The 14824-nt window shown below is 37.4% G+C and overlaps 2 protein-coding genes across 2 annotated transcripts in view; both read left to right on the plus strand.

Annotated features, from left to right (window-relative positions):
• The first annotated feature begins 200 nt into the window (after nucleotides 1-200).
• On the plus strand, nucleotides 201-9702 carry LOC144446729 (L-threonine ammonia-lyase-like). Its single transcript, XM_078136551.1, has 8 exons — nucleotides 201-397; nucleotides 4188-4315; nucleotides 5663-5824; nucleotides 6453-6520; nucleotides 6704-6818; nucleotides 7148-7273; nucleotides 7909-8010; nucleotides 8814-9702. The coding sequence occupies exons 1-8, from the start codon at nucleotides 259-261 to the stop codon at nucleotides 8961-8963; spliced, it is 990 nt and encodes a 329-aa protein (XP_077992677.1). The 5' UTR covers nucleotides 201-258; the 3' UTR covers nucleotides 8964-9702.
• A 3166-nt stretch (nucleotides 9703-12868) lies between these two features.
• The window catches only part of LOC144446806 (L-threonine ammonia-lyase-like), a 7509-nt gene continuing 5553 nt past the window's right edge, over nucleotides 12869-14824 (plus strand). Inside the window, exon 1 of the mRNA XM_078136647.1 lies at nucleotides 12869-13058. Coding sequence (XP_077992773.1) covers nucleotides 12920-13058 — 139 coding nt within the window. The 5' untranslated portion in view covers nucleotides 12869-12919. The remainder of the gene's footprint in view (nucleotides 13059-14824) is intronic.

Raw genomic sequence — 14824 nt, forward strand, 5'->3', positions numbered from 1 at the left:
CCACGTGACTACATACCTCGACCCGTGCCTCATAATTACTTAACCCGTTCATGTCTCAATGGAAACGGAGACGTGTTCCCCAGGTTAGCCAACACACCCTTTTTCTGATTATTATAAGCTTAAATATATTCTGTTTCTCTCTATTGTAATGTAAATTTTTTGTGCGACAGGTCAGGGACACGTACTGCTATGAATGATAGGTTCACATAACTCCAGTCCTAGTCCAGGTCTCTCGTTCTGAATTTCACAGTCGTCGAAATGAGTGTTGACTTGGATAGATACCGAGACTGTATAACAGAAACCTATAGCCGAATAAAAAATGATATCAGGAAGACATCCTTGGAAAAGTCACCAGTGCTAAGTGAGAGAACAGGTGCAATGGTGTATCTCAAGTTAGGTACGTGGAATTAGAACATAAGTCATAGTCTCGACCCAGGATTTCTGTCAAGCTCCTTATAACTCACAGCTGGTTGGCATTCGGAAGAGGCGAGGTAGGGCAGGAGTGTTTTTCATGTAAGCTGTTTACCGATATATAATGTCCCTCCGATTGCCTTTCGTTTCGAAGAATCAATAAAACTACTACCGAGTGGGCATTATTAGAATGTAATAAGGGAGCCTTCAGTATTTACAAGGGGGGAGGCCCGGATGAAATCACACTTGGTCTGTTAAGAAAAACATGACCCTCCCCTTTGTCCCATTTTGAAAAACATGACCTTCCCCATGACATTTGCATATACTGAACGATAATCAATATTCCCATTATATGTATACATACAAATTAAATGATTTTGACTCTGTATTAGAAAGCAATATTTGTACATATACTACCATTGCAGGAGCTATATAGAAACGCCTGTGATCAGAACGAAAAAAAGTCTACTTCTTATCACCATCAAACTGACAAACATTGATACAAAAACAACACCGGGCCCCTCTGGTGTAGGTTCATGCACATACTTGTACTTGTGTGGTTCACATGACTCTTTTATCAGTTCTGTGAATCGGATTCGTTTTATTCTGCTGTATTTTCACGTGGCAGAATAAACCGAATCACTCGTGAAAATAACTTCTGTATGCAATACCGTCCATTGCGAGGCCATGGGGTTCTGTCACAGTCTGGTCCCAAAAATAAACTTTCAGTGTATAATAGATTATATGTTGAGTTTTGGGAGAATAATCGCCAACACACATGAAATACAACAAAACATATACACGGCATTCAAGTGTACGGTCCTTTTCGAAATCTCTTGAACGGATTTTGAAATCTAAACGACAGAAGTCATCTGAGTATTTCAGAAGAACCGGATCAATGCCACTCTAATAGAAAGGCAACCGTACGCGTCGTCTGTCGACTGTTGGTTCTGACAGGATACTAGTCCTGCTTGCAGGTGCACGCGTTCCACTCAACACCATGACAGAGAAGGAAGGGTTAAGGTGTTATTACATATTGGGTTAGTATTACATATTGGGTTAAGGGACCGGTCAGTTTCTTCGGCCTGGGGGGGATTGGGAGGGGGGTCACCCTGTTTTTGAAATTGGCAGTAGGGGGGGGGGGGTCATGCTGTTTTCAAAATTGTGGTTGGGGGGGGGGGTCATTGTGTTTTGGATTGTGATGGAAGAAAAAAAATCCTTTTTCTACAATGGCATATAGCCTTGTCTGAAATGTGGTACATGTAAATGTTTGTTCTTCTCCCTGTTTCTTACATGAATTCTTACTTAATATTACTTATTAGTTCAAGCATAACTATAAATATACATATACATGTATAAATATACATATACATGTATTACCTAGCTACCACACTAGTTACAGAACATGTCATGTAAATGCTTGGCTGTTTCACAATCAGTGCTTCACTTATATTGCACTTTGGAGCAAAATTGAACTTGAAGGTTTCGTACTGGTAATCTTCATAGATAGTTTATAAAAGAAGTTAATCTAAAATGTTCCCTACTCGTCACTATGAACTTGTCAGAAGGGATTAATACACTTTCTATTTTGGACACTACATGTTGTTGACACTACAAATCACCACATACCGGTGACTTTATACATGCAATATTAATACCACTATACCAATGTTACGGGGCCATTTTTATGTGACATGGGAAACTCATTTAAAACTTACATTTACGTTAGCTATTCGAAGCTTGGAAATATTACCTCAAAGGCTATGGATAACCTAAACATTGCCTTAATAGAAGCAAAAAACTGCAGATCTGCCAGGGGAAAAACCCCCAAGGACTCATTCGAGGCCTCACCCTCAGAGGTCACTCATGCATTCAACCAACAATCATATGCACCAACAACCTTTTTACTGTAATAATGGTATTAAACTTTTCTTAAATATTTTCACCCAATTCTAATTTGAGATGATAGTCTTTTAAAGATGTGAAATGTATGCCAAGATAGTCTAAAATTGCCTTAAACTCCAAATCTTCCCTACCAATGATACTACCATTAGATGTGCTGACCTTTACTACATGTATATAATGATGCCATTTAACTGTTTAAGAACATATTTCAACCCTATGTAAGTTATAAAGAATAGTTTCTGATACTTGATGGTGCTGTCTTGTAAAGCATGGATTGAGTTATTGCTTGAAAGGGTCTGAATAGCCTAAAAATTGGCTTTAAGAGTAAAATCCTCCAGGGCTTCTAGAGGGCGACCCCCTTGGACCCCTCACATGAGGTGGACATATCCCAGCTCTTCCCCTCTTACTGTCAAGATGCTATCAAAGTATATTTCAAACGTATTTCAACACTGTGTAGTTGCTTTTTACATGTTGGTGCTGTCTTGTAAAGCTTGGAAATTATTGTCTGAAAGGGTCTGAATAGTCTCAAAATTGACTTTTTAGAGTAAAAAACCTCCAGGACTTCTAGGGGGAGACCCCCTAGGAACCCTCCCCCCCAACTACATGAGGTGTACACATCCCATTCTCAAGCTCTTCGCCCTACCTCTTACTGTCAAGATGCTATCAAACTTAATATTTCAAAATATTTTTTTCTTTTTACATGTTGGTGCTGTCTTGTAAAGCTTGGAAATTATTGTCTAAAAGGGCCTAAATAGTCTCAAAATTGACTTTTCAGAGTAAAAAACCTCAAGGGCTTCTAGGGGGAGACCCTAGGACCCCCCCATTAGATATATACATATTCCCTGCTCAAGCTTTCCCATACCTTTCACTGTCAAGATGCTATTAAACTCCTTTTGGAATATATTTACCCTGTGTAGTCAATAATTATAATTATGATAGTGCAAGACAGTCAAGCAGTCCACACTGAGTCACGATCAAAATACCTGTCATGTGAATATTATATATATATATGTGGGGGGGGGGTATCATGTTTTAGAATTAAGTGATGGGGGGGGGGGTCAGCCTGTTTTTGTTTTACAGATAGGGGGGTCAGTGACTTTTTGTCGGTCCGATTTAAGAACCCCCCCCCCCAGGCTGAAGAAACTGACCGGTCCCTAAGGTGTTATTACATATTGGGTTAGTATTACATATTGGGTTAAGGTGTTATTACATATTGGGTTGATTATTACATATTGGGGTGATACGGGGCCGACTTACTCCGTATGCAAGCAGGACTAACAGCCTAAACAGGATAAATTGTTCATCACCGAAATGGGTGCTAAAACATTTCGTTGACCATTATATCATTTTATGTAAGGTCTATGTAATGAACTACCAATTTATTAATTAATGTTTAGCTTTTTACAATTATTAATACAATGTTGATGATAATTTACAATATAGAGTTACTTTAATATTGAACCAAGGCTATTCGGACACCAAATATGATTTTCTCATGTATGTACCTTCAAACCAATAGGTGATCTGACACCAACTTGTAGGTCATATTAAATATGCAATCAGCCGACTTTCCTATAATACGGGTAATGATAAAACCTTCAAGTAGCGGTCGAGTCATTCTATGATGAAACTATCGTATGACTCGACTTCTGACCTTCATCTATGTAACATGTTTCAACATGCTATATGCAGATTTTGGATACACAATCATATTTATAGATTACAATATGTAATCCTATAAATGTACACAAATAATAACACCAGTCTTTAAGCGCATCATGAATATCCATACTTTTACCAAAATATTCATCATTGAAAGGTAGATATAAAACAATATAGATATTGCAAATTGTTGCCGTTTTTCTTTACAGAGAGTGAACAATTGACTGGAGCTGCTAAACTGAGAGGAGCTTTCAATAAATTATCCAAACTCAGTGAAAACCACAACGGTACATTGGAAGTCATAGCAGCTTCAAGTGGAAACTATGGGCTTGCGTTGGTAATTTCAAGTAATTCGAAATATAACATTTCAACTCTAAGCTTATATTTTGAAACTTCAACTCCAAGTGGTTTGAAATTTGTAAGCTTATAGTTAGAACATTGGCTAAGTCTACTTTTTACCTTCCGTAATAATGGAAGGTCATATTTCACCGATGTTTGTTTGTCTGTCTGTCTGTCTGTCTGTCTGTCTGTCTGTCTGTCTGTCTGTCTGTCTGTCTGTCTGTCTGTCTGTCTGTCTGTCTGTTGGTTGGTGGGGCGACGTCGGTGATTGGGTCGGTCTGCCTATGCGCGCGCGCGCGTGTGTGTGTGTGTGTGTGTGTGTGTGTTTGTCTGTTTATTTGTCTGTCTGAGTCTGACTGCGTGTATGTGTCATCCTTTTCTCTAAAGGGCTGGCTGAATTGAAATGAAATTTAGTTCATGTTAGGGCAACTGCTAACAAGAATATTAATGAGTCATTTGCATAAATAACGATTTTCGTTAATTAGGTGATATCTTAATAGTGTATGCTTTAAGTTTCATGTAATTTTGTAGATAGATTATTGTTAACGTTCTATAAAGCTTGTTGTTGTAGCTTTTAGTTTAAATGAATCATTTGCATAATTAATGACTCAGTAATTAGGCTATATCATTAGCAATCCAAATAATTTGGTACATGCATCAATCTTTAGCAAAGCACTCGTGTACTTTAAATTAATTATTTTATTAATTAGGGAATATCTTGAGCATGCGAGCTCCAAATTTCGTATAATGTGATCTACATACATTGATGATAACAAAGTGCATGTGTTTTATCAAGCTTGTTGATGTAGCTTTGTTCATTTGCATAATTAATGATTTTTGGTAATTAGGCAATATCATAAGTATGCAAGTTTCAAATTTCATATTCTTTGTATACTTCTATTGCCAATTGAGGCTTACATGTATGATGTCTATAGCTCAGAATTTTGCATTCCAACAATTACAGGGTGTAGGAATTAACATCCAAAGGCGCTGTTTTTATGAAAGACATTCAGTTTTGGTTATCAATTAGGCTATATCTTAAGAACGCCCTCTTCAAACCCCAGTATAACTTTGTACATGTATTGATGATAATAAGGGGCACGAGTTTCATTCAATTTGTTGGTGTAGATTTTAATTTTAATCAGTAATTTCGATAATTAATTATGTACATTGCAACGTTATCATGATATGATTACGGAACTCGATTCTGGCTACTGTTCCCATATAATCCGTGCTTAACGATCATCATAGGAGCATTCTGATTAAAGTCATAATTTTATGCTGTGGCACCGATGTGTTTTAATGGATATCATGTAATAATCAATATCATTTATTTCCTATATAGGCAAGCATATCAGAACGTTTTGATGTTAAAATCACTGTGTGTGTTCCAACTTATATATCGCAAGCCAAGGAAGCTGTTCTACAACGATACCAGAGAATCAATGTCATCAAATATGGCGGCAATGGGTTTGATTCGGAAGTAAAAGCAAAGGCAATAGCGAAGGTACCAAAAAATAATAATACGTTGTACATTTTCCACCCTTAGATAATCCTATATTTATTTCGACCGGAATTCGCCTCTCTTTGTGTGTTTATGTATGTATGTATGTATGTATGTATGTATGTATGTATGTATGTATGTATGTATGTCACCCAAATTGTCGCTCTGCCTCTGCCTCTGTCTGTCTGTCTGTCTGTCTGTCTGTCTGTCTGTCTGTCTGTCTGTCTGTCTGTCTGTCTGTCTGTCTGTCTGACTGACTGACTGACTGACTGACTGACTGACTGTCTGTCTGTCTGTCTGTCTGTCTGTCTGTCTGTCTGTCTGTCTGTCTGTCTGTCTGTCTGTCTGTCTGTCTGACTTACAGTCCTTCTGTCTTGCGTCTTTCTGTGAGTCGTCGTCTGTCCCATCTTTTGCATTTCTCGCTTTCTTGTGGTCCGTTACACTTCACTGCTAGTTTCAGTTTCCTGCTCGTCCGACAGATCACGAAAACAAAATGCGATGATGTGGTAGTGATAGCTCATCTATTGATTCCTAGGAGTACCAGAGCGGATAGCTTACAATAAAAGACTTTATTTTTACCATATAAATGTACTTACTGATAAGTAATGAGAATTTTAAATTGCTTTGACAGGAATCAGGAATCGAGTACATGTCACCGTGTAATGATTTCGATGTAATTTGTGGTCAGGGAACTATTGGGTAAGATATACTTTAGATACATTAATTGTGTAAATAGTATGTATGTATGTATGTATGTATGTATGTATGTATGTATGTATGTATGTATGTATGTATGTATGTATGTGCGTGTGTGCGTGTGTACGCATTTCTGTCTGTCTAATGCAAATTCATATTTCTTTATTATCATCATCCTCTGTCAAGGATGGAAATATTTGCAGACTTGCCAAATGTGGATGTGGTGTTCGTGCCTGTTGGGGGAGGAGGATTGATATCTGGAATAGCAACTTATCTGAAATCCGTCAAACCTTCAGTACAGGTAATTTACCGTTATTAATTGTTGACTTAGACATGTCAACAAACACTTACATTTAATCGATGCATTTTAATGAGATTATAAGCTTGATTTTAAAATTAACATTTATTGAGATATGTTGGACTAAGCTATTTTTGATAATGAGTAAACTTGAATATCTAAAATAATAATTACATACACCAACTTATGTTTTCAATATACAAATAGAAAGTTTTACTGATTATGTTGTCTGCATGGGACTATGTCGATCAAATCCACAAAGTCCCACAATCTTTATAATTGATGTAACTTGTATGTATAAAAAACAAATATATGAACTTTGTGATCAACAGATAGTTGGTGTACAACCAGAAAGGAACCATATAATGGAAATGAGTGTCAAGGCTGGTAAGATTTTGGACATTGAGGGTGAAGATACAATTTCTGACAGCACAGCTGGTGGAGTGGACGAAGGTTCGGTAAGAACAATTTACAATAAAATCCAGTTAACCTGAACTAGAAGGTGATCTTACTCGTTTCGTAACACTGATCTGCCCTCGGAAGGTTGTCGAACAAAAGGCAGGCGTAAACGCCCTCGATGTACACCTCTAGGTGCAAAACGACCATCGGTTGCTTGATGTCAAAAGAAAGCCCGACGGTCTAGCTGTTAGACTAATAAATATCTTACCAACATTGCTACATTTCGTCGTTTGGCATGACAAATATCTTGCAAATATTGCTACATGATCTTCACGTGAGCTACTTTGAAATGGGGATTCGAAAAATCTAAGTTTTGCACTTAAACTCTCTTCGCGACAGACGATGAAATGTAGCAGTGTCGACATCAGTAAGAATTCACCTAGCAAGGTGGTGTTCTGTTTCATACATACATACATACATACATACATACATACATACATACATACATACATACATATTAGACAAACTAGTTTCGAAGTAAACATTACTTTATATATGACAATGTAACTACCTAATTCTGTCCATGAACTGCATGAAAATATATTTATTAATGTCGAACTTTGGCGCCATTGTAGGTGATCACTCAATAACTTCCGTATGATACAAATTAAAAATAATGTTTCTATTCATAAAGATGACCTTTGACATATGTAAATTATATGTTGATGAGTGGGTGCTCGTCTCAGAAGAGGATATCAGTAAAGGGGTATATTTCATGATGGAACATCACCACAAGGTAACGTTAACCTAAAAGTTATCTTTGTTCGTGAGTTCTTCTCCTCCAGCTGGTATAACAATGGATGGCCTTTACAGTATAATTGTTATTATTTCTGTTGTTGTTGTTGTTGTTGTTGTTGTTGTTGTTGTTGTTGTTTACCTTACTACATTCCCTGATGATACAGTTGTGTAATAAAGTTATTATTTATTATTATAGTATAGCCTCTGTTCCAGTCTGGATGGTCGACCTGTCACGTGGAAAGATCATTTGGCAGGTCGACTACCCAGCCTGACACGGAAGCTAAATATGATATGGTAATGATATAGACAGAATCCAGAGTAAATTGTTTTCGATACAATTAGACATTTCCCGTTTACCCAAGGAAAATACGAGTGACCTAAGGGGCCTTGTCACTACGAGTTGCTAGAAAAGTGATGACAACCCATTAGGTCACGACTCACAAGTATTTTCCGATCGAACGAAGAAAATTGTTGAGGAATGATATCATTATACCTCCTCAAGTATAATTTCTCAAAACTCAGGAAATATAATAACAATTTGGAACAATTTGATATTTCGAGCATCGCAGAACCAGCCATGTATTGTGATGAGATAGAATGAAAGAGATAGAACGAAAGTGATATATAATCCACAGTTTCTGTTCAAAGATAAATACTCAATGGTATAATTGGTTGTGAAATATTCTAACATCTACAGTTTTGTAGTTGACATATTGAGACAAAGTCTAAGCATTTATCAGTCCAATGACATAATCTCGATCTCAAGTGGCATGATCTCAAAATTGTATTATTCTGTTACAGATAATTGAGACAGCTGCTGCCCTGCCCATCGCTGCTCTTCTGAAAACATCTGACAAGTATAAAAATCAGAATGTTGTACTTATGATATCAGGTTCAAACATAGCGATGAGCCTAGTTAAAGACATCATAAACAAACACTATACAAGTTAACTAAATATATACATTCTAACATAGCAATGAACTAAGTTAAAGGCATCATAAACATACACTATACAAGTTAGCTAAATATATACATTCTTATATAGCAATGAACTAAGCTAACGACATCATAAACAAACACTATACAAGTTAGCTAAATATATACATTCTAACATAGCAATGAACTAAGTTAAAGGCATCATAAACATACACTATGCAAGTTAGCTAAATAGATACATTCTAACATAGCAATGAACTAAGTTAAAGGCATCATGAACATACACTATACAAGTTAGCTAAATATATGGATACTGTATTTAGATTATATGATTTTGAATGAGTCGAGATATGTTCTAATCAGTGATCTGTGAATGACACAAATTACTACCACCAACAATCAGTAACGTAAGTTAGTTTTCAATTAATCAATCAGTCAAATTTCTAGAGCAATGTTTTGTTAAGTAGTGCTGAATAGCTCAAATGGAGAATGTTTAATTGTGATAGGAAGCTGAAGACTGACAGGTTAAGAAACTTCCAGAATTCAGCAATGTAGTTGTAAACTGGAAGTGACTAATATATGTACTCATAGTATAAAACTGTGTATGGTATATAACAAAATATTTAGTATAGCCAAGGACAAAATACAAAAACCTTTTAAAACAGAGTTATGTTTATTGAGTCATTTATAACAGATTTGTTGCCTTTTACATTGTAGAAAAACACTGAATTATTGTGTATTTGAAAATTGTCAGAACAAATGGGAATTTATAAATAAAATTGACATTAAATTTGACTACTTTACTCAAACCATCTGACTACAAGTGTATGTTGACTGCTTACATATATTTAAAAAGTACAAAAAAACCGTACAAACATACTGAAGATGTGGAATGTTATGGGTGTTCTGAGACAAGATTAAAAGCTATACAGAACCAGATTTAAACTGAATGCTTTCCGTAAGGGTAGTATTGACATGTCATGATTTATGCAAGAAATGTAGCTCTACATTTGTGATTCTTTCAAGTTCCAGTGAAAGTTAGTTGTCAAAAATGTTGTTCAAATGCCTGCTTCCAATTCTCAACACAGGAAAGCTTGCCATCCTCGATTTCACTTGGCTTTCGTAATCCCCTACATACCCGAGATATGTACAAATTTAAACCCGCATAACATTGGTAATACGCATCGGAAAGTTTACGTACTTCGTGATAAGCATCGTAACATTAACAGTTTAACAACTTTAATACAGTGACGTAATACGGTATTATTGCCCTACTTCGTCAATCGGCATGCGCATGTTGAACTTCCTTCTGTCCCACTAAATTCACCATGAGTTTAGAAGTCGGTTTGTCTACTCGTCGCATGTAGACTATTTCACACGCCTGCATAGCTCTCTCAGTGTTGACGTCAATCAATATAGAAATATATTTAGCTTTGTTTCTGATATCGTTAGCCAAGTCATTCCTGATTCGTCCAGCAATTGTTCTAATCATCTATGAGCATTTGTGAGTGTTATCATAGGTTGGATTTAATACCGACGCGCACCATTTTTTCTGAGTAGCAATAACTCGGAAAACAACGTAGCTGTCCAACCACTATAGCTTACACAGAGTAGCTGTCCAACCACTATAGCATACACAGAGTAGCTGTCCAACCACTACAGCATACACAATGTAGCTGTCCAACCACTATAGCATAAACAATGTATACAGCTGTCCAACAACTATAGCATACATAATGTAGCTATCCAACCATTATAGCATACACAATGTAGCTGTCCAACCATTATAGCATACACAATGTAGATGTTCAACCACTATAGCATACACAATGTAGCTGTCCAACCACTATAGCATACACAACGTAGCTGTCCAACCACTATAGCTTACACAGAGTAGCTGTCCAACCACTATAGCATACAGAGTAGCTGTCCAACCACTACAGCATACACAATGTAGCTGTCCAACCACTATAGCATAAACAATGTAGCTGTCCAACCACTATAGCATACATAATGTAGCTATCCAACCATTATAGCATACACAATGTAGCTGTCCAACCACTGTAGCATACACGATGTAGATGTTCAACCACTGTAGCATACACACTGTAGCTATCCAACCACTATAGTATACACAATGTAGCTATCCAACCATCATAGCATACACAAAGTAGATGTTCAACCACTGTAGCATACACACTGTAGCTATCCAACCACTATAGCATACACAGAGTAGCTGTCCAACCACTGTAGCATACACAATGTAGCTGTCCAACAACTATAGCATACACAATGTAGCTGTCCAACCATTATAGCATACACAGAGTAGCTGTCCAACCACTGTTGCATACACAGAGTAGCTGTCCAACCACTATAGCATACACAGAGTAGCTGTCCAACCACTATAGCATACACAGAGTAGCTGTCCAACCACTATAGCACACACAATGTAGCTGTGCAACAACTATAGTATACACAAAGTAGCTATTCAACCACAATAGCATACACAATGTAGCTGTCCAACAACAATAGCATACACAATGTAGCTGTTCAACCATTATAGCATACACAGAGTAGCTGTCCAACCACTGTAGCATACACAATGTAGCTGTCCAACCACTATAGCATACACAATGTAGCTGTCCAACCACTATAGCTTACACAATGTAGCTGTCCAACCACTATAGCATACACAACGTAGCTGTCCAACCACTGTAGTTTACACAGAGTAGCTGTCCAACCACTATAGCATACACAGAGTAGCTGTCCAACCACTACAGCATACACAATGTAGCTGTCCAACCACTATAGCATAAACAATGTAGCTGTCCAACAACTATAGCATACACAATGTAGCTATCCAACCATTATAGCATACACAATGTAGCTGTCCAACCACTATAGCATACACAAAGTAGCTGTTCAACCACTATAGCATAAACAATGTAGCTGTCCAACTATAGCATAAACAATGTAGCTATCCAACCATTATAGCATACACAATGTAGCTGTCCAACCATTATAGCATACACAGAGTAGCTGTCCAACCACTGTAGCATACACAATGTAGCTGTCCAACCACTATAGCATATACAATGTAGCTGTCCAACCACTATAGCTTACACAATGTAGCTGTCCAACCACTATAGCATACACAACGTAGCTGTCCAACCACTATAGCTTACACAGAGTAGCTGTCCAACCACTATAGCATACACAGAGTAGCTGTCCAACCACTACAGCATACACAATGTAGCTGTCCAACCACTATAGCATAAACAATGTAGCTGTCCAACCACTATAGCATACACAATGTAGCTATCCAACCATTATAGCATACACAATGTAGCTGTCCAACCACTATAGCATACACAAAGTAGCTGTCCAACCACTATAGTATACACAATGTAGCTATCCAACCATTATAGCATACACAGAGTAGCTGTCCAACCACTATAGCATACACAGTGTAGCTGTCCAACCTCCAACTTTTAATATAATGTAATATAATATAACAGTCATACCTTGCCCCACTTAAGCTACTGTATAGAAATCTGGATAAAATACCTATCCGACCACCTATACACTCTGTAAACAACAGTCCTGTTTATTCTTATTTGACCTTAATAAAGGTCATACACGTCCATAATCTTTACCACTACATACCTCGACCCGTGCCTCATAATTACTTAATCCGTTCATGTCTCAATGGAAACGGAGACGTGTTCCCCAGGTTAGCCAACACAACCTTTTTCTGATTTTTATAAGCTTAAATATATTCTGTTTCTCTATTGTAATCTAAAATGTTTGTGCGACAGGCTGGGGCCATGAGGCCCCTTTGAAATAGAACAAAGCAGAAATCAGGCAAAGGTCACTACAGACGTACGGGTCAGGGACACGTACTGCTATGAATGATAGGTTTACATAACTCCAGTCCAGGTCTCTCGTTCTGAATTTCACAGTCGTCGAAATGAGTGTTGACTTGGATAGATACCGAGACTGTATAACAGAAACCTATAGCCGAATAAGAAATGATATCAGGAAGACATCCTTGGAAAAGTCACCAGTGCTAAGTGAGAGAACAGGCGCAACGGTGTATCTCAAGTTAGGTATGTGGAAGTAGGATATAAGTCATAAGTCTCGACCCAGGATTTCGGTCAAGCTCCTTATAACTCACAGCTGGTGGGCATTCGGAAGAGGCGAGGTAGGGCAGGAGTGTTTTTCATGTAGCTGTTTACCGATATATAATGTCCCTCCGATTGCCTTTCATTTCGAAGAATCAATAAAACTACTACTGTGTGGGCATTATTAGAATGTAATAAGGGAGCCTTCAGTATTTACAAGGGGGGGAGGCCCGGAGGAAATCACACATGGTCTGTTAAGAAAAACATGACCCTCCAATTTGTCCCATTTTGAAAAACATGACCTTCCCCATGACATTTGCTTATACTGAACGTTAATCAATGACGCGTTTTATGCCATGGTATGATGACACACTGAAAATGCAAATCGGAAACTTGATTGGTGAGCTTAAGCATTCAGACACACTGGTCAGTTTTTCCAGCCTGGGGGGATAGGGGTGGTCAGAGTTTTTTCATTGGGCCGACAAAAAGTCACTGACCCCCGTGAATAAAGTTTCAAAGCATATTGACAGAAAGCTGTAGAGGGAAGAGCTTTTGAGACTGGGATATGTCCACCTATTGTGTGAGTGTGTGTGTATGGGGTTGGGGTTGGGGGGGGTTGGGTTGGAGGATTTTTACTCCTAAAGGCAATTTTTAGGCTATTCATAGTCACTTTCAGACAATAATTTGCAAGCTTTACAATGTAAAAAGCAACTACATATGGTTGAAACATTTTTAAAATAAAGTTTCATAGCATCCTGACAATAAGAGGTGGAGGAAAGAACTTTGATTTCAGACTGGGACATGTCTACCTCTTATGGGGGGGGGGGGTTCTAGGTCTCCCCCTAGAAGCCCTAGAGGATTTTTACTCTTAAGCCAATTTCAGGCTATTCATAGACACTTTCAGACAATAATTTGCAAGGTTTACAAGACAACTCTAACATGTAAAAAGCAACTACATATGGTTGAAACATTTTTGAAATAAAGTTTGATAGCATCTTGACAGTAAGAGGTAGAGGGAAGAACTTTGATTTGAGACTGGGATATGTCTACCTCTTATGGGAGTCCTAGTGGGTCTCCCCTAGAAGCTTTTGAAGTTTTTTAAAACCAATTTTGTTGAATCTTATTATTGGTTTAACGAATGAGTGGCCTCTGGGGTGATGGAGTCCAAGGGGTTTTTCCCCTGGCAGATCTGGCAGTTTTTTGTTTCTATTTATGGAATTTTTAGGTTATTCATAGCCTCTGAGGTAGTATTGCCAAGCTTCGAAAAGCTAAAGTAAATATAACTTTTAAAATAAGTTTTCATGTAGCATTGGTATAGGGGCATTGATATTGCATGTATAGTAAAGTTACTGATGTGTTAGAGTACTTTAGGAGGTCATACCTAGTGTACAATAGAAACTTGAATTTGATTTGTGATGATACATGTAGTGTCTGAAATAGGAAGTATATCATCCCTTCTGACAAATGCATACTGAAGAGACTAGAACAATTTAGATTAAGTTCTTTTATAAACTATCTAATAGTATGAAGAATACGATAACAAAACCTTCAAGTTCACTTTTGCCCCAAAGTGTAAGATAAGTGAAGCACTGATTGTGAAACAGCCAAACATTTACATGGCATGTTCTGTAATTAGTGTGGTAGCTAGGTAATACATGTATTATATGTATAATTTTATGTATACTAGTAGTTATGTTTGAACCCTTACAAGAAGTAATATTTAAAAAATTTATGAAAGAAACAGAGACAAG

This window comes from Glandiceps talaboti, chromosome 15 (genome assembly GCF_964340395.1).
Source record: "Glandiceps talaboti chromosome 15, keGlaTala1.1, whole genome shotgun sequence".
NCBI classification, from domain to species: Eukaryota; Metazoa; Hemichordata; class Enteropneusta; family Spengelidae; genus Glandiceps; species Glandiceps talaboti.